Consider the following 25,107-nt stretch of genomic DNA (forward strand, 5'->3'; position numbering starts at 1 on the left):
CAAGATTACCACGGTTTTCAGCCATGTTCTGGTAGACTATTCAACAGTGTTGTGTCAGCAAGAGGAAGAGAGGCCAGACTCACAGAGGGGTGTTCTTTATTTAGAAGTGTCACACTAATGATCCCCATAACCTCCCAAATTTGTGCTATATCGCAGAAAGCCTAATAAGTTTAGTAATTCCAGGTAATCTACCAAAATCATTATGCTTAATTTTGTAAGGTACACAATGGTGATCTCCTGAATAAAGTTTTGATCATGGACCAAAAAAAAAAAAAGATTAAAAAAAAGAATACATGTCTCAGAGGTCAGAACCCCATAATGAGGCTCTGTGGCCCTTCTGTGACAAATCCACATTGGGTGGGATTTTAAAACACTAACAGTGAACTAAAATACTCCCAAAGTAGTACCATCATAGAAAGCAAAGCAAAGTAGTTCCCCCACTCCGCCTCAAACACAGCTTGGCTTCCTATGGTTTCAATTGCTCACAGTCAACCACGCTCTGGAAGCGATGATCCTAACGCTATGTCACAATGCCTACATCCTTCACTTCACTTCATCTCATCCCATGGGCATTTTATCATTTCACATCATCAGGAAGAAGGGGGAGTATAGTACCGGAAGGTATTTAGAGAGAGACCACATTCAACTATTACAGTATACTGTTATAACTATCTTATTATTGTTACTGTTAATGTCTTATACGATGCCTAATTTATAAATTAAACTTTATCATAGGTATGTATAAGAAAAAACATAGTATACATACAGTTCAGTGCTATATACAGCTTCAGGCATCCACTGGGAGTCTTAGAACCTATCTCCTGTGATTATAGGGAAAGGGGGCTACTACAAGATAAATCTGTATAGCTATTTATCAAAATACTAGGTATCTAAAATTAAATGGGTTGATCTGATCATCAGGTATTCATGCAACAAACATTTATTGAACCACCTGCCAGGCACTGTGCTAAGTTATATGGTTATAAATGTTATTAACCTTAGTAACCTTTTTGTCTTTTTTGAAAGCAACATTTACAGTACTCAGGTGGAGTCAATGGAAAACTAAAGACAGAGTCAACATCGATTCAACCATTCCCCCTCATCCCTAAAAATGTGTAAATTCTTTTATACTTAAATCTCCCTCTGGAATTAATCTAAATTTCCCTCTGGAGTTAATCATGACATGTGCATATGGGAGTGTACAGACACACCTTTACTTTCAATAATCATGCCTTCCCTATTTCTTTCAAGTATTTCAAAAAGGCTGAAGACGACTAAAATTGGAAGACTTCAAGTACCAGATGTAAAACTCTTAAATTAAGAATTTGGATACTTTTTTAAATTAAAGTCTCTCACTATTCTTCCCAGTGGCCAATAAATTCCATTTGGTTTGCATAAGGTAATGCTGATTTGTCAGTTTTTAAGTCCAAGTCCTGAAACGGAGAACTGTCTTTCAAAAAATTTCACCTTGAATATCCCCAAAATGTACTTAAAAACTTGAAGTAATCTAATGCTTGATAAACAAAACCTAAAGAGTCTAGCTTTGTAACAGTCAGTAATCCTTCATTTTTAAACCCCACTATTATCTGAATATTTATGGTTATGATGCTTGGAGAGTGAAGATCTCAGAGAAGGCCTTATCTCAATGTTGTAAACTCAGCTCCCACTTATGCTAATTTATAGGGATGTAACTGTAATAAGTAATGAATTATTAAAGTTCTTGATATCATGTGGAGCCAGAGGTGCCATTAATGTAGTCGTTTAGTACATCAGGGTGTAAATAATTTATAGAATGTACAGAGAAATCACAATACTCTGAGGAGAGGAATCAAGGTCTGCAAGCTAAATGCAAAAAAAGTCCTACAGCAACACAGATACAGAGGTTTTCTGCTGCCTGGTCACATGTGTATACTTTTGAGTCATTATCAATCTTTTTTCGTTTTTGAAATTTTGTAGTACTAATAAGACTATGATATGAACTTCAATAATAATGATACTTCAGTGAAAAGGGCCCTTCACAAAAGTTAAAAGTTAAGAACGTATCATATCCAACAGTTTGGGTATGACAATGTTTTACCTATTTATCCAACATTATTTGCCCTTTTTATTCCTTTAAGAGAGAGTGTATGTGTGTGCACAAGCAGGTGGGGAGGAGCAGAGGAAGAGAGACAGAGAATCTCCAGCAGACCCTGCACTGAGCGCAGAGCCTGCCCCAGGGCTCAATCCCATGATCCTGATATCATGACCGAAGTTGAAATTAAGAATTGGCTGCTTAGCCAACAGAGCCACCCAGGCACCAAGATAGGGATTTCTGCTCACAAAAAAAAAAAGGTCAGGAATTTACTGGAATAGCAAAATCATGAAATAAAAAGAAACCTAAATGTTTATTAAAATGGATCACTTAAGGGCAGCCTGGGTGGCTCAGGTCGTGATCCTGGAGACCCTGGATGGAGTCCCGCACTGGGCTCCTTGCGTGGAGCCTGCTTCTCCTTCTGCCTGTGTCTTTCTGTCTTTCATGAGTAAATAAATAAAATCTTTAAAAAAAAAAAAAAAAAAAAGGATCACTTAAATAACTTATCAAAGTTCCAAACAATGGAAATCTTGCAGCCAGTAAAAAGAATAACACACTTATTTACGCATAGTACATACATAGCATGGCTTTGTGTGTGTGCAAGCACACATGCATTTCAAAGAAAAGAAAAAAGATACATACGTGTGTAGAACTTCAAGAAGGAAACCCCAAAAATAGTTAAGTGTTTTCCTTGGGTGGAACAAAAAAACTATTATTTTTCCACTTTATATGCTCCTGTACTGTTTTAATCGTTTACCAAGGGAAAACATTGTCTAAAAATAAAAATAAACTCACATATAAAATCTATCTTCAACCAAGAATGTGACTGGAAAAGATTTTAATTCCGTTACTTTTCTAAGAGTATAAAATTCTTCCTACAGAATGTTTTCAGAATAATGCCTTTAAGTTAACCAAGTCAGACAAACTGGACAAAAGGAAAAAAAAAAAGGTACTAGATGGTTCTCTTATATTCCTGATCAGCAATATACCTCAGAAAGATAGTGGGAAATGCAAACTGACTGTTTTTGGACTGACTTATGAACAGTAAATTCCACTTTAGAACCTAGTGTCTAGCCTTCAAATTTCAAACCAGGGAACAGAGTTGAAATTTTAGCAAGCAGTACAAACCATAGCAAAAAAATAAAATAATAATCCAGCAACAGCAGAACAAATGCTGTTGCTTATACATGAAAATATACAGAAAGCTATGCATTTTCCATCATCATTTGTAAGCATCTTCTGCATATCACCTGGGTTCACATCTTTGTATCAGACTATATTTTACTTAAGTCATTATAAAAATTTTTAGGAATGAATGGATATGAAAACCAGTTACCACCTACATTATTGGTAGAAAGGAAGTACTAATCAAAGCCAAGCCATTAGTTGGGTTTCTCATTATTAATGTAATCCATCATTCCTTAATATCCATTTAGTTGTAACTTGGCACAAAATCTAATAATCTCTCCAAATAAGCATACTTATACTCAGGGTTGGTTATGCTTTTCCTGTAGCAACCTGCCAAGATTTTGATTATAAAAGCAAGATATAATAGTGATTTTGAAAACAGATGTGTAAAAAATAAAAATATGTTAAGAGGAACCTAAAGTTAAGTATTGTATACAAATGTATTTATACCACACTTCTCTAATGTCACACTATGATTTAACTTTAAAACTGCTAATCAATTAAACTCAACAGCAAAGAAAAACAATCCAATCATGAAATGGGCAAAAGACATGAACAGAAATTTCACAGAGGAAGACATAGACATGGCCAACGCGCACATGAGGAAATGCTCCGCATCACTTGCCTCAGGGAAATACAAATCAAAACCACAATGAGATACCACCTCACACCAGTGAGAATGGGGAAAATTAACAAGACAGGAAACAACAAATGTTGGAGAGGATGTGGAGAAAGGGGAACCCTCTTGCACTGTTGGTGGGAATGTGAACTGGTACGGCCACTCTGGAAAACTGTGTGGAGGTTCCTCAAAGAGTTAAAAATAGACCTGCCCTAGGACCCAGCAATTGCACTGCTGGGGATTTACCCCAAAGATACAGATGCAGTGAAACACCGGGACATCTGCACCCCGATGTTTCTAGCAGCAATGTCCACAATAGCCAAACTGTGGAAGGAGCCTCGGTGTCCATCGAAAGATGAATGGATAAAGAAGATGTGGTTTATGTATACAATGGAATATTCCTCAGCCATTAGAAACGACAAATACCCACCATTTGCTTTGACGTGGATGGAACTGGAGGGTATTATGCTGAGTGAAATAAGTCAATCGGAGAAGGACAAACATTATATGGCCTCATTCATTTGGGGAATATAAAAAACAGTGAAAGGGAATAAAGGGAAAAGGAGAGAAAATGAGTGAAAATATCAGAGAGGGTGACAGAACATGAGAGACTCCTAACTCTGGGAAACAAACAAGGGGTAGTGGAAGGGAGGTGGGCAGGGGGTTGGGGTGACTGGGTGACAGGCACTGAGGTGGGGCACTTGACGGGATGAGCACTGGGTGATACGCTATATGTTGGCAAATTGAACTCCAATAAATTAAAAAAAAAACTGTTAATCACCACTAGTTATTCTGTTATTCCTGCAGTTAAATTTATTTACAAATAACAAAATTTCCTCTTTGGGGAAAAATTAGGGAAGGATGAGGAAAACAGAAAGTAAAGAATACACATACCTTAAAAAAAAGGCTTACAGCAAGGTAAAACTTACAGCAAAATTTTGTACCAAACATGAAATTAATAATTTACATAGTATGTAGTTAGTTAAATTGCTTTTTTAAAATTTGCATCAGCTGAACATCTTAACATTCTTGATGATTGGAATATTACAGAATAAACAAGTTGAGTCACTTTGGCATGGAAAAGAAAATACTGCTTAAGAAGACTGCATAAGAATTCAGGTATGTTTCAAAAATATTTTTGCTAAGCTGTTAATATGATGTTTTCTCTACTGCTAAATGCCCATTTTCCATTAGTATTGAAGGACCTTTAAAAAAACAAAATATACCATATCAAATGTCATGGACTGAAGATGAGGGAGATGTATTTTCTAGCATTGGGAAGAAATGACCACCTTAATATACAAGTAATTCTTTGAATATCTGTGCTTTGTGTATGTTGTGCATCATGAAATGAAAAGTATTTTTAATATAATGAAACATTAGGACAGTTTTCTCTATAAAAATGTGTCCTCCAAAGCATAAAGGACTTTCAAAGAATTAAGCAAAGCACAGAACTCCTCAATTAACATTCAATAAACAACTGTTCTATGGTTCGGTGGCTCTCCACCACTGCTGCAGCATCATCAGGGAAGATTGATACCCTGATGCTGGGGTCTCATCCCAGACCAATCAAATCAGAATGACTGGAGTGTGGAGCCCAAGCACTGGTATTCTGTAAAAGCTCTCCAGGTGACAGTCTAATATGCAGCCAGCACTGAGAACTACTGCACCAGTCCAGAAATCTAACACTCCAAAGCCTATGGCCAGAGGATGCTCTGTTAAGATTCTCTCCTTTTCCTTTTCTTGCCCTACAATAAATCTGTCAACAAAGATTTGACACCTTTGCCAGGCAACACGCTAAGCATATACGAACAAAACAGACATTTTTGAGTTTGTATGCTCCCCTCTTGGAGTTTAAAGGATCACTTTAAACTAAAGCCTCACTGGCACCAAGTTGCCACTAAATTCCATTTACTATCAAGATGTAATTCCTACAAAATAAATTCCTGGGGTGCCTAGGTGGCTCAGTTGGTTGAGCATGGGACTCTTGATTTTGGCTCAGGTCATGATCTCAGCGTCATGGGAACCATCAAGCCCCACATGGGCTCCACACTCAGCACACACAGTCTGCTTATGATTCTCTCCTCCTCCCTCTGCCCCTCTCTTGGCACACTCTTTCTCTTTAAAAAAAAAAAAAATTCCTAGGGCACCTGGGTGGCACAGTCTGTTGGTTTGTTGGGGTCTGGTGTCAGGGTGGTGAGATTGAGTTCGGCTTCCATCTCCTTACTCAGTGGGGAGTCTGGTTGGGTTTCCCTTTCCCTCTTCTTCTGCCCCCACCTCCACCATGCTTGCCCTCTCACTCTGAAATGAAAAAACTTTTCCAAAAAAGGCATTAAAAACTAAATTTTTAAAAAATTTCTGTTTGTTCCAGAAGAGGGTGAGACAAAAGAGGTGAAGAGAGAGGTGCTTTTATTTCTATTTAATACATTTCTGTTTTGTTTTAAAAATGAATATATATGCCCTTTTATAACTTATACATTTTTTTGAAATAAGATTTTTATTTTTTTTCAAGATTTTATTTTATCTCTACACCCAATGTGGCACTCAAACTTACAACTCTGAGATCAGGAGCTGCATGCTCTACTGACCAAGCCAGAAAGGCACCCAAAATGAGGTTTTTAAGATTAATTTGTAGATAAACGCAGCAAGACATACCCGTTGGTTCTTAGATAATCCTTGGCTACATATTTCACTGGGGAGGAGTGGAATGGGGGTTTGGGTAGGAGAGTCCATAGCAAAGCTAATGGCCCTAGGTTTCCTTACTTTGCAAATAATAGCCTTGTTTTTCCTAATCCCTTAACTATTGTTTCCACACCTAGCAAGATCTTATCTTGGGTAAAGGGTAAAGGTTGAAGGTAAAAATCTTTAGGGATACAATGAGCACACTATGGCCCTCCTTTCCAAGTGGTTCTAACATCTAAAATTAAGTGAGACTCAGGGCAAGGCAAGCAATGGAGGTAAAGTTAATTAAGAGAACCAGACTGCAAAACAAAAGCAATTAAAACACTTTCCTTCTACCAAATTATCAAAACCAAAATTTTTAACAATAATCAGTACCAGGTAAAGTGTGATAAGATAGGCACTCTCACAGTGCCAAAAGAAGTTTAAATTGTTAACTTATGGGCAGCCCCAGTGGCACAGCAGTTTGGCGCCACCTGCAGCCCGGGGCATGATCCTGGAGATCCGGGATTGAGTCCCACTGTCGGGCTCCCTGCATGGAGCCTGCCTCTCCCTCTGCCTGTGTCCCTGCCTCTCTCTCTCTCTCTCTCTGTGTGTGTGTGTGTGTGTGTGTCTCTATGAATGAATAAATAAAATCTTCAAAAAAAAATTGTTAACTTATGCTGCGTCCCATGTAAAATAATCAAGATAATTCAGGTCTACCCTGCCTGAACAACCAATCCCAAATGATCTATAGCAAATAATATATTAGTTCAGATTTCTTAAGGCTCTCTCATTGTAGGCTTTCTTGTTTGGGTATCTTCTGAACTAACAAAAATGCCTTGAAGACTGCAAAAGATTTTGTGGGATCACATCTTCTGTTTACCACTTCCCTAGACAGATCAGGATAGAGATGAAATATGTTAAATCCTAATGCAATGAAGGAAAAGCATATTATATATACTTGGAAAGGATTTTTGGAAGTGAATAGTTCACTACAACAGTAGTATGCAAGCCAAGGACAATATATATTGGACTCTGGAAACACGATGGTAAGCATATTCCCTTCCCCGCACTCCCCCCACCCCCCATGTACTTTAGGAATTTATCAGTAGGTCTGTTTCTTTTGAAGAATAAAAATGGTGTTTCTCCTAGCATCTGGAAAGATGAGGTATGTGAAAGATAAAATTGCCTTTTGAAGTATCCCGACTCTAGAGACAACTGGCTGCTGTACAGGTTTGAATGAAGTTGTGTAGGCTATTAAAAACTCAAACCACAGCTGCAAGCCATGACACTCCGTGTGCAACTGATTATTCACTAATATTTAGTAAATATTTAATAGCTGCTGCAAAGCCCTATAAAAACAGAGATGATCAAAATAAATGAAAGGTTATTTGTGCATGGAAAAGTTTTTGGTACACTCAGACCAAACATCTCAGACAGAGTAAGATGGGAGCTAGTTAGTAGAGACTTAATGTGCTTATGTTTAGAATTCTTTTTTTTTGTAAAATGATGATCTTAAAATACAAATAATTAGCTAATACCCTGATTCATTCAGGTTTACTACAGAAAATGAGGTGCCTTGAAAAGAAACCATCTAATATAAAATATAATATAAAAAAGACTAGAGAAGCAAATGAGAAAAGACTGCTTTGAACTTGTCTCTCTCCTTCCTCAGAAGACACAACCACACATTTAATTCATTTACTACATTCATTCAACAAATATTTTTGAGTGCCTACTGCTGATCACTGTTTGTCTAGCAACAGACAAAAATCCATGCCCTCATATTTACAATCTACTGAAAAGAAAAAAAGTAAAATATGTAGCATGTCAGAAAATGATGCCTGCTTAAAACAAAGAGGGCCAAGGAGTTGGGATTGTCGCTGGGAGAGGAGAGAGAATCTGAAAGTCCTGAGATTCTTGTGGAGACTGGTGTAAACAAGAAACAAGGGCATGATGAGACTGGTGCTGATGACCTTGTGGCAGACAGTAGTTGGTGGGAGAATGTAGAGGAAGAAAGGGATAGGGAATTTTCCCAGTTTTTCTTTACTCTGAAGTGTCGACTTAGAATAGGGTGATATCATCCACAGCACAAAGAAGTTCCCCTGATTTCTGTCTTACGGAAGCCTAGAAGCCAAGAGAAGGAAGTACTACCTAGATTTGATCAGAGAGTGAACCAGGTTTGTAAACCCACTGTACACTCGGTTCCATAGCCACTCTTACCTCTCTGTAAGAAGTATGGTGAAAATAACACGGATGCACCAAAATGAATGGAAGAAGTAGAAAATAAAGGCTGATAGTAATAAATCAGGTAAAGGAGAGGCCTTAGTAGAAAGGAAATCACAACTGTACCATTTCTTTTTTTAAAGATTTTATTTATTTATTCATGAGAGACACACAGAGAGAGGCAGAGACACAGAGAGCGGGAGAAGCAGGCCCCCCACAGGGACTCCAATGTAGGACTTGATCCCAGGACCCCAGGATCACAACCTGAGCCGAAGGCAGACGCTTAACCGCTGAGCCACCCAGCCGTCCCTGTACCATTTTTAAAAGGACTCATTTTCAATTCACCATCCTGTGGTTTAAAGCAATTAAAGTTCTTTTCACCTCCCAAACAGATTATCCAACTGAAGAGAATCAAGTTTTGTCAAAGTTATGTTTCTGTCTTCCTCACAACATACAATGGAAGGTTGAAAATTCATTTTCAGAAAAACATACATCCATCTGGAGTGAACTTACATACAAGGCCCTCAAATCAACTTCCCTAACATATCACTTTCTAAAACCTAAGAATGTTTTCCAAAATATATCTTAATCCTTAACCAGTATCACTATCAACATAGAAAAAGATACTACAAATTATCTGCCTTTTTAAAAAAGATTTTATTTATGAGAGGGAAAGCTCTTATGTGAGTGAGAGAACACGAGCAGGGTGAGGGGCAGAAGGAGAGGGAGAAGCAGATTTCCCACTCAACAGGGAGCCTGACCAGGGCTTGATTCTGGGGGACTGCGGGATCATGACCTGAGCTGAAGGCAGACACTTAACCAAGCCACCCAGGCACCCCATCTGCCCCTTTAGAAAGGAAAGGAAATATTTAGTATTGACAAAGCTACGCAATTTTTCCTTGATACCACACAAGTCACTGATAGTGAGCTCTGGACTGACTCCACCTGTTAACAGTGAAAACGTTTTGCCAAAGTTACTTAAGGAGAGCAGCAGCTAGAGATTGAAGCTCAAGTAACATGCAAATTTGCTAGAGTTCTTCAATATAATGTCCTCTTTGTATGCTAAAGAACTCATCTGTTCACAACTATTCTAAACAAATGCAAACAAACCTTAAAGTTACCATAACAGAAAAGAAAGAAAACGAGAAGTAACTAAATACATATGAAATTTAATTAATCTAATACAGCAGTGATTCCCCCAATACTGATCCAGGATAAAGTTTTTACCAGTCCGCAGTGAAATGAAAATAGTAAGGATAAGATTATAAATTTTGCATAAAGCTAAATATATTTAATCTACAGAATTGTCCTTATTTCCAAAATTAGGTACTTCCTAATTTTTTGGTGCTGTCATGAAATGACCGTAACAACAAATAACTGAAGGAGAGAGGTTCTAATGGTGTCACTTGGTAAAACAAGAAGTTGACTGATACATTTGGGCCTCCAATTCCTCTGTGTGTGTGTGTGTGTGTGTGTGTGTGTGTGTGTGTGTGTGTAAAATCAGAATACTGTGATGCAGAGCTCAGCACCCATGGGCAATCCAGTAAAATTATGAATAACTGAATACAATTTGAAAGAGTTTTTGATATAGAGAAGCATAAAGATGGAATCTAACTAGGTTTCTGTCAGGCATCCTGGGTGGCTCAGCGGTTTAGCGCTGATTTCTGCCCTACGGAAGCCTAGAAGCCCGTAGGCCCAGGGCGTGATCCTGGGGACCTGGGATCAAGTCCCACATCAGGCTCCCTGCATGGAGCCTGCTTCTCCCTCTGCCTCTGTCTCTGTCTGTGCCTCTTTCTCTGTGTTTCTCATGAATAAATAAATAAAAATCTTTAAAAAAATAAAATAAATAAATAGGTTTCTGTCTAGGGAAACTTCCATGTCTTCCTACTTTTATACATACATACATTACTCCTGACACCAGATGTATGATCCACAACCCCCCCCCCATATACTAACCAATTCTCCAACACCAACGGGATGTACCACAATTCAATTCTGACATTAATAGATGCTAGAGCAGACTCTACACATTAAGAGCTCAGTCTCAGAACACTTACCCCCCATTTCAGCCCCACAGCCCATCTCACTTCTCTGTAAAAAGTATGGTGAGGGGTACCCGGGTGGCTCAGTCAGTTAAATATCTGCCTTCAGCTCAGGTCATGATCTCAGGGTCCTGGGACGGAGCCCCGTTTTGGGCTCCCTGCTCGACAGGGAGTCTGCTTCTCCCTCTCCCTTTGTCCTTCCACCTCCCCACTGCCCACTCCCAAACACTCATGTTCGTGTGTTCTCTTCAAATTTTTAAAATTAAAAAAAAGAAGTATGGTGAAAATATCACAGATATAAAAGATAAATACAAGTAGTAGATCCCCATGTTACTCACAACTTCTGTCCATTTTGACTACAGATCAGAGGTTCCCATGATCCTCTTTTTGGATTCAACCACCTGCTAGAACAGCTTACAGAAATCAAGAAGGCAGATTTACTGGTTTATTATACAATAAAAGGATATGGTAAAGAGCACAGATGAGCAGTCAGATGAAGAGATACATAGGGTGAGATCTGGAAAGGTCCGATGCAGGAGCTTCTGTCCCGGTAAAGTTAGGGTGCATCACCCTCCCAGCACATAGATGTGTATGTTCACCATCTCAGAAGCTCTTTAAAGCCCATTCTTTGGGATTTTTTTTTTAAAGATTTATTTATTCAGAGAGAGAGAGAGAGAGAGGCAGAGACACAGGCAGAGGAAGAAGCTGGCTCCGTGCAGGAAGCCTGACGTGGGACTGGATCCCAGGTTTCCAGGATCACATCCCAGGCTGCAGGCGGCGCTAAACCGCTGCACCCCCGGGCTGCCCCTTTGGGATGTTTTTTATGGAGGATTCATTACATAGGTATGATCAATTATTATTAACTCAATTAATATTAATATTAATGTTAATTACTATTTACTCTTCCCTTCAAGGAGAATGGGGTTGGGGCTGAAAGTTCCAAGCTTCTAATCATAGCTTGGTCTTTTCCGTGATAAGCCCCCATCCTTAAGTTATCAAAGAGCCTACCAAGAGTTGCCTCTTGATCAAAAGATCAGAAGAAATTTACCCAGGATATTTCAAGGGATTTAGGCGCTATGTCAGGAATCAGAGTCAAACACCAAGTATTAGAGCACAAAATGCCCCCAATGCTCTCATCACTTGGAAATTTCAAGGCTGAGGAGCTCTGTGCCACCAACCAAGGTCAGAGACCAATTTATATTTTTTCTATTATTTCACAGCCCACCTTGGTCTCTGGCCACAGACTCCCTTACAGCAAAAAGATACTGATACGTTAGAATCCCATACAGTCATTAATAATTGCACTAGTGCATCATCATATAATCTAAAAATGCTTTCTGGGCAAGGCTACTCAGTTTCGCAGGCTTCCAATCTTGTGAGGTCACAAAAACAAGAGTGGCATAGACAAACACAGTTTTAGCCAGGCATCCGGTATAATTAGGCTAAGAGATGATATATCATCTCTTACTCTGAGCCCCTTTTGAGTTGTTAACATTGGGTTTCCCTCATTATACAACCCACTTATTCGTGCCTTTACCCTCAGCTACTATTGCTCCCTCTCTCCATTTATACTCAAACTCTTCCTGCTTCAGAAGAGACATCAGGTTCAGGTACTGTGCCGATTTAGATCTGAAACAGCACTGATAGTCTAGCAGGTACCTCTCCTTCAGCCCACTCCACTCAGTTAGGGAAAGGTTACACAGATGTAGAACACTGGGCTATTCTTACCACCAAGCGATATAGTGGCATTCACTCTTAACCTCAATTTTGCCATATGAGGCAAACCCACCCCGTCAGGCCCTTGGAATTCTAATCTAAGCTTACAAATACAGTTTCTTGCTAAGGAATCATCCCTGTTTTCAGCACTCTGTGTTTGCAGCCCTGGTCCTATAACCAGTATTATTAAGCACAAAAGAAAAAAGAACTGAGGTGATATGAAGAAAGAAAAAGTACAGTCACTATATGAGGATACGTCTCCTTTGGTAGGAACTAGCATCCTTTGCCACCCTCTCTTCCCCAGATTCACCAGAAAAAGAGGACTCTCCCTGGTGAGGCCACTCCTTTAGTCCCACCACATGTTAAGTGAGAGTGCACACACATGAACATAGGTAAGGCCATACATTCAGGTCTTTACCTCCCACTTTACACAACCAATGTTTTCATTGCCCATTCAAGTCTCTATTAAACTGGTACTTTGAGGAGGGCATCTCTCTGCCCACTTGTTGGACCTTATGAGCTATATATTCCTCGGTCTGAAGAAACCATGGTCGGTCATCCAAATTGTTAACAATTATCTTCTGTTCCAACTCTTTCATAGTACTCCAAGCATTTGCATCTACTGGCAGATAAGCAAAGCCCAGTCCAGAGTCAGTGTCTACTTCCTGTCAGGACCCATCTGTAACTCACCAGGGATTACAGCATCAGTCTCATTTGCCAGCTGTATGCAGGGCCTTCCCAACAGACAATCTGCCACTTAGCCATCAACAATCTGCATTTTGCTTGCAGATAGAAAAATTCTTACCAGCATTTTGTGCTTCAGAAGGTACAAGAGGATTATGCCTAGATTCAGTCATCTTTGCATTGCTGCATGGCCCATATCCACTTATGTCATAGACCCAGGTGGCCACCTCAAGCAAGCACACAGGGATATTTGTTGATTCTAATTGTCTTATAAACCTGAAAAAGGGTTCTTCTGATGAGCATCAACATACCTACTATGCACACTTCAAATTCCTGCAGTGATTTCCACAGGGCTGTGCCCTATGTGGGCATCCCTTTAATAGGCCAGGTTTCCACTGTTCTTCTGCCTAGCCATATGGCCAAGCCAGTGGCCACTGCCTGTGAATCATGAAAAGCCAAACACAGGGGCTGTTCAATTCTTCCATTACTGCTAGAAAACCAGTATGCAATTCAGCCCACCGAGTTAATTTGTCTTTACCTTCTTCAATCAGAGTGGTGGCCTTCCAAACAGGAAGTTCACCTTGGAAATGCCATCACAAACCAAGGAGCTCTTTGTTGGTCAGTTATGAGCTACTTACAGGTTGCTGCCCAAGTGACAATAGGATCCAGCAGCTCCTCACACAGTTCCAAAGTCAGTCTTAGGTGGAAAGAGGCTCCCTGCTCTTGAGTATCTCCCTCCTTGCCTTTCCATTTTATTACAGAACTCTTCTGGGCACTGCCCTAACTACTCAAGCGTTTATCTGATATGCAAGAGGTTATGAGTATTTCGGTTTTAAGATTATTTTTATGACTTATAGTCACAGTGACTGTTTCAATTACTATTCAATAGCAAGCCCTTAATTGCCCTTCAAGTGGGAACTTTCTAGTCCAAAGTCCAGTAAGTCATTGCTGGGAGGCACTTACAGGCTTTTGCCATAAACCCCAGTCTATGGTACACTCTAGTACACTATTACACAGAGAATTTGTCCATACCAGCACTTCAACTTCTATTCTGCACTGTCTGGGCGTGGGCAATCTTACCGGTTCCCCTTCAGTGTATCCAATTAATATTGAAGGGTGGACTTACATGATTTCTGTTTTACAATAATAGGTAAAGGAGACACTCCCCAGATACAATGTCTGTCAAAAACCTGTTCAAACACACCAATTCTCTCACAAACTTTCACTTTACATTCCTAACTATAGCCTCCACTAAGACATTATTAAAAGGTTTTGGTTTTACAATACTAGGACAAAGAGTTCCCCAAGCCAAAAACATTCCCATAAAACATTCAGGTAAAGGAGATGCAACTTCTTTACATAAAACCTGTTTAAACATTCCAACTTTTAAAATCCTATCAACACTTTTATGTTTATGTTCTCTCAACTACATCAGGGTTTTATCAATGGGTTTGGGGATTTGGTACCACAGTGCAAGAGGTTCTCATATCAAGGAACCCTGGGAACTTTTCTTCTTCACCTCCTGACCATTTTACCTTCTCTTGTGTAAAAGGCTTTGGGTCTTGCTCCCGGGGTTAAGCCAAGGGACCCTGGCACTTTGTCAATTTTTATCTCATTTAATCTATCTAACCAATGCTCCAAGCAATTACTAGTCACATTACTTATTGCAATCCTTGCCTTCAGACTTTTAAGTTTCTCCAAACTGAGGTAAATAGAATATACTTGTTTGGGGTCCTTTATGTTGGGGTGGGGGCAGGAAAAGGTCCCTTTGGCCTGCCCAACCTTAGGTAGTGTTGTACTAAAATCTTGAACTCCATCAATGTCTATTTTATTCATCCCATTTTTTAATAACCATCTAAAGTTTTCCATTCTGCTGGGCTGAATCCCATGATTCTTTCCTTTCTTTTTCCTTTGTTTTACACCAAATGATATTTGCTTTATTCACCTTATTTCTTAAAAACTATTTAAAATTTTCTACCTTGCTCATAAAGCCAGTCCCTTGATTCTCTCCTTTGCCTGTCCTTGTTCTCTTGCTTACTTTACCTAATGTTCTTTTTTTTTTTAAAGATTTTATTTATTTATTCACAAGAGACACAGAGAGAGAGAGACAGAGAGGCTGAGACACAGGCAGAGAGAAAAGCAGGCTCCATGCAAGGAGCCCGAAATGGGACTCGATCCTAGGTCTCCAGGATCACGCCCTGGATTGAAGGTAGCACTAAACAGCTGAGCCACCTGGGCTGCCCTTTACCTAATATTCTTATTAACAGCTATAAAACCTGGAAGGAGAAGCTGACACAGCAAATACATAAGGCTTCCCAACCATCCATAGGTTTTGCAGCAGGTAAGCTTATATGGGGTGTTCATGTAAAAGAGCTCCCCCTAACCACAACATTTACTATCAACTGAGTAACAGGCATAGTCAGCAGATAAATATCCCAATTTCATACAGAAAATCTCATATGGCTTATATATGAAGCATACCATCTGCTTCACTGGAGGTGTTCCACTTGGCATTTATAGGGCCAGGTGGGCAGTACCCGTTATCAGGGTAAACAGACCTTACTTAGAGTGACTTTTATCCAGTCCACCAGGCTGGCTGTTCTCTAAGGAGTAACTTGCTTTGTGTCTGGATCACATACAGCTATCTGTGATTGCTCCATAATGTGCTGGTGGATCCTGCACCAACCCAAACATGGTCTCCCACACTGCAGCATTTAAAACTAGATACTACTCCTAACTTAATTACTCTTACAATTAATAAAGGTTCTTCAGGAAACTAATGTTACTGATCAATAAAATGAAAACAATTCCTTCAAATAGTATTTCCTGGTTTCAATAGTTTCTTGGTTTTGCCCTCCCCCTACACCAATGGTCTTCTCGATGACCAGAGGTTTAAGAGGCAACTTTCTGTTGTCTTCGCAGTTTTTCCCTTGAGGGGGTCAGCTTTGAGTCTAGTAGCCAAAACTCAGATTTGCTGAAATCGGATCTCGGTCTAGCATCTATGTCTGACCCAGAACTCTATTTTAATTTCATTTCAGGTATCACAGTTAACAACAGCCAAAGGACTTAACACTTCACCTTTCCTTATTAGTTTCCATTTCCTTACACATCCAGTGAACCAAAGTGCTAGGAATTGGATCCATCTCTAAATTCCATTTGTAACTTTTATCTTTAGTAACTGAGAGCAGCACAGCTGCTGCTCAATACCATAGGTGAACACAGGCCCATCCAGGAATCAATGGCTCCACATTCCCATCCTTTCACCCTTTCTCTTCCCAAATCACATTTCCATGAGCCAGGCCATTCTAATAAATCTCACCTCTGTGACACCAAATGTCTAGGAAGAACTCCCTGTTTTAAAAGGAAAAAAATATTCAATGACACTTGTTAAAACCTCGTGAGGAAGATTTTATTCAAGGTGGCACAGGTTTTCTCTTCAGGTACAGGGATCAATGTGGTGACATTCTGCAGTGAGGGGGAGACTGGGCTTCAAATAGTGCATGGGCAAGTGGGAGTTTATAGCCAAGGAGAATGGTGGTCAGCCAAAATCAGTGGATGGAAAATCACTAAGAGGAAAAAACAGGGATAAGTGGGTTCTGGCTAAATAGATCTACAGGGATTCTGAAGACAGGTCAGGGTGACTGGACATCACCTGGAGGATGTTAAAAGATGAAAAAACCGACCAGATATCAAGGGTGTGATTGGATATTGATGGTGAGGGCTTCTTGCTACACTTGACTTAGCAGGGTTCTTGCTAAAACTGCATTTTACAAGTATGTATACAGATGAGCCTAGATGAAAGTTCAGAATTCTGAAATTTAGTCAAGCAAAGAATCTTTGTCAGTCTTTATTCTTGCTCAAGGAAAGAGGCATTCTTCTTTCCTCTGAACAATGTAAGTCTATTCTCTTGTTTAGTAGCCTTTTGTCCATTAAGGACCAGGTGAAGCTTCTGTTGGGACTTGGTATAAGAGGATATCCATTTGATGTGAGTAGTCAGGCATTTAATGAGGGGAGCTTCTATGAAAATACAAGAAAAACAAAAATTAATAGTTAGATTAGAAACCTAGTTTCTGAGTCCAGAGGGCAACCAGCTGAAATTTTCAGACTTGAGCTCAAAGCATCTTTAAATGATGAAGGGTAGCAGTGGCCATCTGATTAATTTTCCTGGTCATCCAGCTTCAGCTTGCAGGGTTTCAGGAAAAAGGCAGTTTTAGTTTTTGGTGATGCCAAGTTAGTAGGGTGGGAGGAAAAACTAGAAACATTAGTTTGGAAAATTATAGCCAGACACTGAAGGAAACCAGAGTTGAGGATTTGGTAGACCGGCAAAGTGTGCAAGACAGAACCCACAAGGGTGCACTACAGTTTTGTACTGAAACAAAAAAAATTCTCCTAACAGTCAACCTTTTAATTCTTTTTTTTAAAAGAGAATCCTGATCTCATTAGATCTGTCCTGATTATTTACATAAGTGCATCAAGAAAGGTGACTGCCCATACAGACTCTTTCTGAGTTTGTTTTTGGGTAACTTTTCAAAAGAAATGTCAGATTCAACTTTTAAAAGTATCTTGAGGTTAGGAAGCCAATGTAGGAACTAGCCACCAGACTTCATCTTCCCATACCTATAGATCTGAGTGAACTTCTCTTTCCTTGAGGTCCCCAAGATAGCCTGAGATTTTTGGGCCTGCCAGAAAGTAACCTTTCTTACTCACCTATAACACTGGGAACCCTGTAAGGCAGAGAGTAGGTCAGTTTTTCCAAGAGCACCAGCTCCAAGAGGGCAACCTTAGTCCCTTAAACCAGATTCTATGTATGTCACTCTCAAATATAACATTCCAGTCAAAGTCTTAGTAATAAAACCAATGTTTCCAACTGTGTCCTGTTACAAGAACACATTCTTGTTCAACTTACACAAATAACTTTAGTATCATGAAAATAAGACCATGCACTAAGAGTTTCCAAATTCTGGAGGAATCAGACAGGGAGAAAAAGTAATTGTTTCATATTTGTTGACGAAGGTATAATCGGATTGTAAACTACAGACTGCTTGAGAAAAAAAGAGTTCTTTAAATCTGAAAAACATTAAAGAACCAGCACTGCTTCAAGCAAAGAGTCATAAAAAAATATAACCATCTTTATCAGTCTTCATTCAGTCCCATGTAATTAATTGTTATTCTGCTGATCTTGTGTTAGCAGTTTTATGAATCCATCAGCTTCTTCACTAGTTCTGGAAATTCTTAGTCCAATGCATGGTCTTAAAACTATTCAGTTGATACCAATATGGAGTATTCTTGCCTATAGCTGATTATAAGTAGTCTCAGAGAAGAATGAAAATAAAACAACTTGTCTGTGAATGAAAAAGACTTATAGTCATGGTTAAAATTCTGATTAGAGTTTATTTGATAAAGTAAGTAAGTTATTTCTGTATCATATAATATTTTAACATCCTAAATTGGACAACAACTATGAATTTCAAACATCTCTGGAATACCATTAGTAACATATATCCATACAAAAATAACCTAAGAAGGTTTGTCATTTCTTATTTGACAATGTTTCTCATGTAATCTAAACATAACAAATAAACCTCATTAGTTTAAATCTCTCTTGCAGGGTGAACAAGAAATCCTTTCAAGTTTTTTCAGATACCCTCTGGAATATTTCAAAGTTAGTTTGAGGTCAAAAAATTCCATTTAGGGGTGCTTTGATGGCTCAGTCAGTTAAATGTCCAACTCTTGATCTCAGCTCAGGTCTTGATCTCAGGGTCTTGAGTTCAAGCCCTGTGTTGGGCTCCACAGTGGGCATGAAGCCTACTTAAAAAAAAAAAAAAAAAAAAAAAAATTCTACTGAGATTTTGATTTTGGGAAGTTGTCAAAAATGTCAAATGGTTTAAATACCTGACTAGGTATGGGGCACCTGCATGGTTCAGTCCATTAAGCATCTGATTCCAGCTCAGGTCTTGATCTCAGGGTCCTGGGATGGAGCCCTGTAATGGGCTCAGCACTCAGTGGGGTATCTGCTTCTCCCTCTCCCTCTGCCCCTCCACCTGCTCATGCTCACTCTCTCTCTAATAAATAAAATCTTAAAAAAAAAAAAAAAAGCCATTTGACAGGTACTGCAAAGCAGTACATATTCATTTTTATAAAGTGACAAAAGAGATCAGAGGCAAATACAGAGTTACAGAGTTGGAAAAAAAAATCTTAGCTTTTATAGTATTGAAAAGACTCAATTTTTTAAAGTAATCGAAGACTTGGGGCACCTGTATGGCTCAGTCAGGTAAGTGTCCAACTCAAGATTTCAGCTCAAGTCATGATCTCAGCATCATGAGACTGGGCCCATAGTAAGACTCCATGCTCAGCAGGGAGTCTGCTTTTTCTCCCCTTATCCTCTCCCTCTGCACTCCCCACCCCCTGCACACTGCACATGCAAATGTTCTCTCTAAAATAAATAAATCTTTTAAAAAAATAATCAAAGACCTGATGAACATAAGCAGCTCAGGAAATTATTTTAATTAGACACAAAATCTTCGTTTCCTAGGCAAATTACATAAAAGGTAAAGGAAAATCTTTTTACAGTTTTTTAATGAAAACAAATAATCCAAGAAAACTTTGACATTCTAGTTTTGCATCAGTATACACTTGATATTAAAGTTCAATTTTAACTTATAAATAAATCTATTTAACCTTAGAAACTTGACCACACATAAAATTCCTGTTCTGCACATCTATAATCATTTTTTTAATATCCATTCAGTTTTTGTCCTATATTTTTTCTTCTTTCTCATTCTGGAACAACCAATCAGTCGACCTCAGAATAAAATTACTTTTTTCCCTGAACAAAAACATATGCCTTCATGTCTTGCATACTTTGCATACAAAGTTGTTTCATATTATTTTTATGGTTTCTAATAGTTCTATCTACATATACTGATTATGATTTTTAGCCCATTGATAAACTTTCTTTTACAGAGAAAACTATGAAATAGACAATTGTGGCCTGTCATATGTTAGCATTCTGTAGATTAGTAATATAAGCTAATTACTAATTAGTAATTAACAGAAGCATTCTGCTTCTCCTTCTCTCTGCCCCTCCCCCCACCCTCCCAACCCCCCCCCCCCCGCCCGCTCATGCATGCACACACTCTCTCTCAAATAAATAAAATCTTTAAAAAAACAAAATACTGGATTAGTTTCTCTATTTCTGAGAGTTTCAGGAATACTTAATTTATGTAAGTGCTCATTCACCTCTAAGGCAGCTTGAATAAAGCTCCTTTAATGGATTTTATAAATTAATTTGGCAATATCATCCAGAGGTAGAAAAATATCACTACATGTACAACATACATACATACACACACATACACACACAAACACAAAGAGCTACGGTTTCCATTCTAAAATTTTAGGCATGAGTTGTAAAATACAGTAATATAATTCACTGGCTTATACAAAATAATCAGTTGTCTTTCCCCACTTCCTATTTTATACAAATTGTTTCTAGGAAATGCAGGGCCAAGTTAATGTTATTTACCAATTGTGTGTAAAGACCACCTTCAAGACATTCTCTTGCCCTGACATGTCATCTTATGAAGGTTGTGGACCAAATTTCAAATGAGTGACCAAGGAGACATCTAGCAACTGTCTGGATGTCTCCAAAGCTCATCCAACTGACCAAAACAACCAGTCTATTTCCAATTAGCTTTTTTCCTTTTCAGGTCAAGTAGTTGCTTTGGGGGGCATCCCTAAGTCCCCTGACAGTCCCCAGTAGAGGGCAAGGGGCCAAAATTCAAGTGACCATAAAGACTGTGGTGGAAAAAGATCTGGCAGAGGTAGAGAGGAGGAGGGAATTTGATGGGGGATGTAAGAAAGATTCAACAGAACTGGAGGGAAGACTGAGGTGAGGCGGTAAGAGGAAGAAGGAGGAAGAGCAGCAATGGGAAGGGAGAGCTCTTCAAGGAGATTTGGGGAGATCTCAAATTTCCCAAAGAAGACAATGAAGTTCTTTATTGTTCTCAGGAAAAGCATGCCAACACAAATGGAGGTAAACAGAGTTGGCAGAAAACATAGTTAGCAGGGGTTCAAGAAGGATATTCGAGTCAAAGGAGAAGTTCCCATGAAAAAGCAGGACCTAACACAGAAAACTAAGAGGTGTTATAGACAGCCAGAAAGAGAGACTTCCAGGACAAGGAGTCAATGGGGGGGGAGAGAAGGGGAAGAGTTCCAGGAAATAATCCCTACTCAGGAAAAAAAAAAAAAACCAGGAAGAAGATATTTCCAGACTGGTAGGTAGCTTTCAAACAAAGAAACCTAGAATTCTAACCCAGTTTCTTACAAGCAGCTGTGCCTGGCACTCTGAGCTTCTTACAAACATGGGACTCCAACCCAACCTGTGTTTATTTGGGACTCTATTTCATCTTCTAAGGTATACTCAGACTCTTAAGAATCAAAATCTGTCCTTACCAGCTTCCACGGACATTTGTCCGGAGCAATGGTTCAGGAGTCGGACTCACCAATGGATCCCCGATCAATCAGTCAGGAGTGAAGATATAAAGTCTTCAAAGGTATGCACTTAGGGTCCTGGGTGAGAGGTCTGGGGGTCCAATGATGAATCTGATCCTATCCAAGTTGAGGCAACCATAACTGTTAAAAGGAGAAAAATGATACTTGTTAAAGCATGGTAAGGAAGACTTTGGGGGTGGGGGGTTGAGGTTGTAAACTTTTGTAGTGGAGGAAAGAGATTGGGCTCAACTCTGGATACTGCATGGGCAAGAGGGACTTTATAGCTAAAGAGAAGGGTGGGGTCAATGAATGGAAAATAATATATTAAGAGGAAACATCAGGGTTCAGGGGGCTCCAACTAAACAGCCTAAAAGATTCTTGCTGAAAACAGGCAAGGGAATCAGACATCACCTTCAGGAGCGTGTAGAAGGAAGAACTCAATCAGATATCAATCAGATAAGGGGAGGGGTTCCTGCTAAAACTGCATTTTACAAGGATGTGTACATATGGCCCAGGAAAGGTTCAGAAATCTGACAAAAGCCTGACCAAGGAAAGAGTTTTTGTCACCTATTTCTTCCTTTTACTCCACACATAATACTTCTGACACCAGACATGTGGGTTTTTTTCCTCCCACACCAACCAATTCTCCAGCACCAGTCGCAATTCAATTCAATTCTGACACTAACTGGAGTTACCGCAGACCTCGTGACATAAGATCTTTCTTGTAAGACTGCCTGTCCCCCACCTCGCTTCAGACACCAATCTCAAGTAGTGGGTCCCCACTACCTACAACTTCTGTATGACTTGGTTACAAATTGGACATTCCCATGACCCCCTCACTGGATTCAATCACTTGCTAAAATAGCTCGCAGAACTCAGAAAAATACTTACTTACAGTTACTGGTTTATTATCTAATAAAGCATACGGTAAAACACAGATAACCAGCCAGGAGAAGAAATACATAAGGTGAGATCTAGAAGGGTCTGGCGCAGGAGCTTCTATCCCAGCAAAGTTGAGGTATGTCACCCTCACCATGTAGATATGTTCACCACCCCAGAAGCTCTTTCAAGTCCACACCTTTGGGATTTTATGGAAGTCAATCATATAGGCATGATCAATTATTAACCCAATCTCTAGCCACTCTCCCCTTCCAGGAGAATAGGTATAGGGCTGAAAGTTCCAAACTTCTAATCATGGCTTGGTCTTTCTGGTGATGGGCTCCCATCCAGAAGCTATTCAGAAGCCAAGAGTCACCTCATTAGGTCAAAAGACACTCCCATCACCAAGGAAGTATCAAGGACTTAGAAACTCTGTGTCAGGAATTGGCCAAAGACCGAATGTTAGAACACAAGACACTTCTAGTGCTCTTATCATTTAGGAAATTACAAAGGTTTCAGGAGCTCTGTACCAGGAACCAGGCACAGATACACATATATTTCAAAAACCAAAATTAATGGATTTCATCTATAATCTTTTTGATGATGGCCACAAGTTTCAGCATTTGAATTTGAATAACTGATGTATTTGCAGCATTACATCTACAAACATTCAAAATCACATTTAAAAAGCCATGTGTACCTAGTGGTTATACAGCTGAAGGCAATTACTGGAGAATGTTACATTTCTCAGTTTAAAAAAGCATGACGTTTTAATATTCTAAGAGTTCTGCTAATGTAAGATTTCCATCCAATTACATTTCTACAACAGAATTGCTCTCCAAGGCAGTTCACTTCAACTGAAAATGTCAATTTCATTACAGGACATTTAGAATTTGGGATGTCATTTGGCTTTAGGAAATCTGTCTAGATTCAACAAAAATCAAACTCAGACACAAAATAATTGTATCTTACATAAAACTATTCATAATTACTGTTTACCTACCAATAGAGGATCTTAAAGGATCTTAAAAGTAAGCCACATTTATTTCAATTACAGATAAAGTTGTGTTGTGTTTTAAACCTGCACCAGATTTATTCTATCATAATCAAGTAGCTATTCCAAGAATTTCTTAGAAAAAGGCACTTGCTGTATTACAAAGATGCCGTGCTAGGCTCAATTCAGACTATGCTGCTCAATGACACCAGGTTGTTTTTTGGGTTTTTTTTTTTTCTTTTTTTTTTTTAAATCAGGTTTTAAATTAAATCTGGATCAACAGAACCAGAATCAGCTACAGGCGTCACTACCATAAAACAATAGAAAACATCTCGTTTTATTATATATCCACTAGGCTACTACAACATTTGGTCATTTAAGTTACCTTAATCCTCTCAAAGAAATTCTGAAGTAGCTTTCTTTCCCATCTATCTTAACCTGTAAAGGTTTAAATGCTTTAACCTCTGCAGCAGAGAGAACTTCTATTTGCATTTTACTTGCAAGGAAAATCCAAACAGCCCCTCACATTTTAGGGGTACTTCGCACTCTTCTTTTTTGCGACACTCTTTTCAGAGACGGCTCTATCGGAAGTCTATTAATGAATAAATTCGTTGCTCAGTTAGCAGCATAGAAATAACTGTATGTTAGTGGTTAAGAAACCCCATAATTGAAGCATTTAACACCTACTGTTGCTCTAATGCCAGCAGGCTGACTCAGACTAATGAGCTCCCCAGGTGCCACTGTCTAACACAGGCCTGTCAAGATGAGCACCCAGCAGAGGAGTCTCCAGAAGAACTAACTCCGGTGCATGGAGCCTGCTTCTCCCTCTGCCTGTGTCTCTGCCTCTCTCTCTCTCTCTCTCTCTCTCTGTGACTATCATAAATAAATAAATAAAAATTAAAAATATATATATATAAAAAAAAAAGAAGAAGAAGAACTAACTCCTCCAATCGCTGCGCTTGCTTGCTTGTCACACATAAACAAAGAGAACTGATTTTTTTTTTTTTAGCTTCTTTGCCACAAGCAAATGCACTGAAGACAATTAAAGCATCGCAGGATCTGGGAAAGAATATTCCCTCCCTTCTTGACAGTGAATTCTGAATTAGATTTCAAAACAACAAAACAAAACAAAACAACACGCTGCTTCTAAAGATATTTTCTCAGGTGGGTACTGGATCCCCCTAACACAGGCTGTGGCAACCCCTGCAGCTGAAGGATCAAAACTACATCGCCAGACGTGCCAAAATCGGAACCAAGAGACAAAAGGACCATTCTTCGGTCACTGGCGAACGTGACGATAAAAGTCACGTCCCTGCGGGGCGTTCAGGCTGAGTTACACACTGGGTGATGCAGCCCAAAGCAGGCGCGGCTCTCGGGCCATCCGGAGCGCCCTTAACAACATCCCCATCCCAGCCCCTCGGCCCCCACAATCTTAACCCCGGTTTCCACCCTGGTCCCCAGAACCCCGACTGCAGGTTTTTGAGGCTCCCACGCCACCACGAAGAAAGCTCCCGACACTGCAAGGGCTTTTCCC

At 39.4% G+C, this 25,107-nt stretch overlaps 1 protein-coding gene and 1 long non-coding RNA gene across 36 annotated transcripts in view; one reads left to right on the forward strand and one right to left on the reverse strand.

Moving 5' to 3' along the window:
* Window positions 1–25,107, reverse strand: part of LRIG2 (leucine rich repeats and immunoglobulin like domains 2) — a 153,660-nt gene that overhangs the window by 35,602 nt on the left and 92,951 nt on the right. Inside the window, exon 2 of one of the 35 annotated variants that reach the window (XM_038562328.1) lies at window positions 21,712–21,841. The exons of 32 other annotated variants lie outside the window; for them this stretch is intronic. Coding sequence is in view for 1 of the 3 variants with exons in the window: in XM_038562323.1 (XP_038418251.1) it covers window positions 23,959–24,065 (107 nt within the window). In the remaining 2 variants the exon portion in view is untranslated. Of the gene's footprint in view, window positions 1–21,661; window positions 21,842–23,958; window positions 24,364–25,107 lie in introns of those variants that run through there. 2 more of the 35 variants (XM_038562327.1, XM_038562323.1) reach the window with 2 other exon arrangements.
* On the forward strand, window positions 547–24,441 carry LOC111090736. The gene is made up of 4 exons (XR_005372791.1): window positions 547–621; window positions 4,929–4,997; window positions 21,665–21,762; window positions 24,278–24,441. It is a non-coding gene; the product is annotated as an uncharacterized LOC111090736 (long non-coding RNA).

Source organism: Canis lupus, chromosome 17, assembly GCF_011100685.1.
Source record: "Canis lupus familiaris isolate Mischka breed German Shepherd chromosome 17, alternate assembly UU_Cfam_GSD_1.0, whole genome shotgun sequence".
In the NCBI taxonomy this organism is placed as follows: Eukaryota; Metazoa; Chordata; class Mammalia; order Carnivora; family Canidae; genus Canis; species Canis lupus.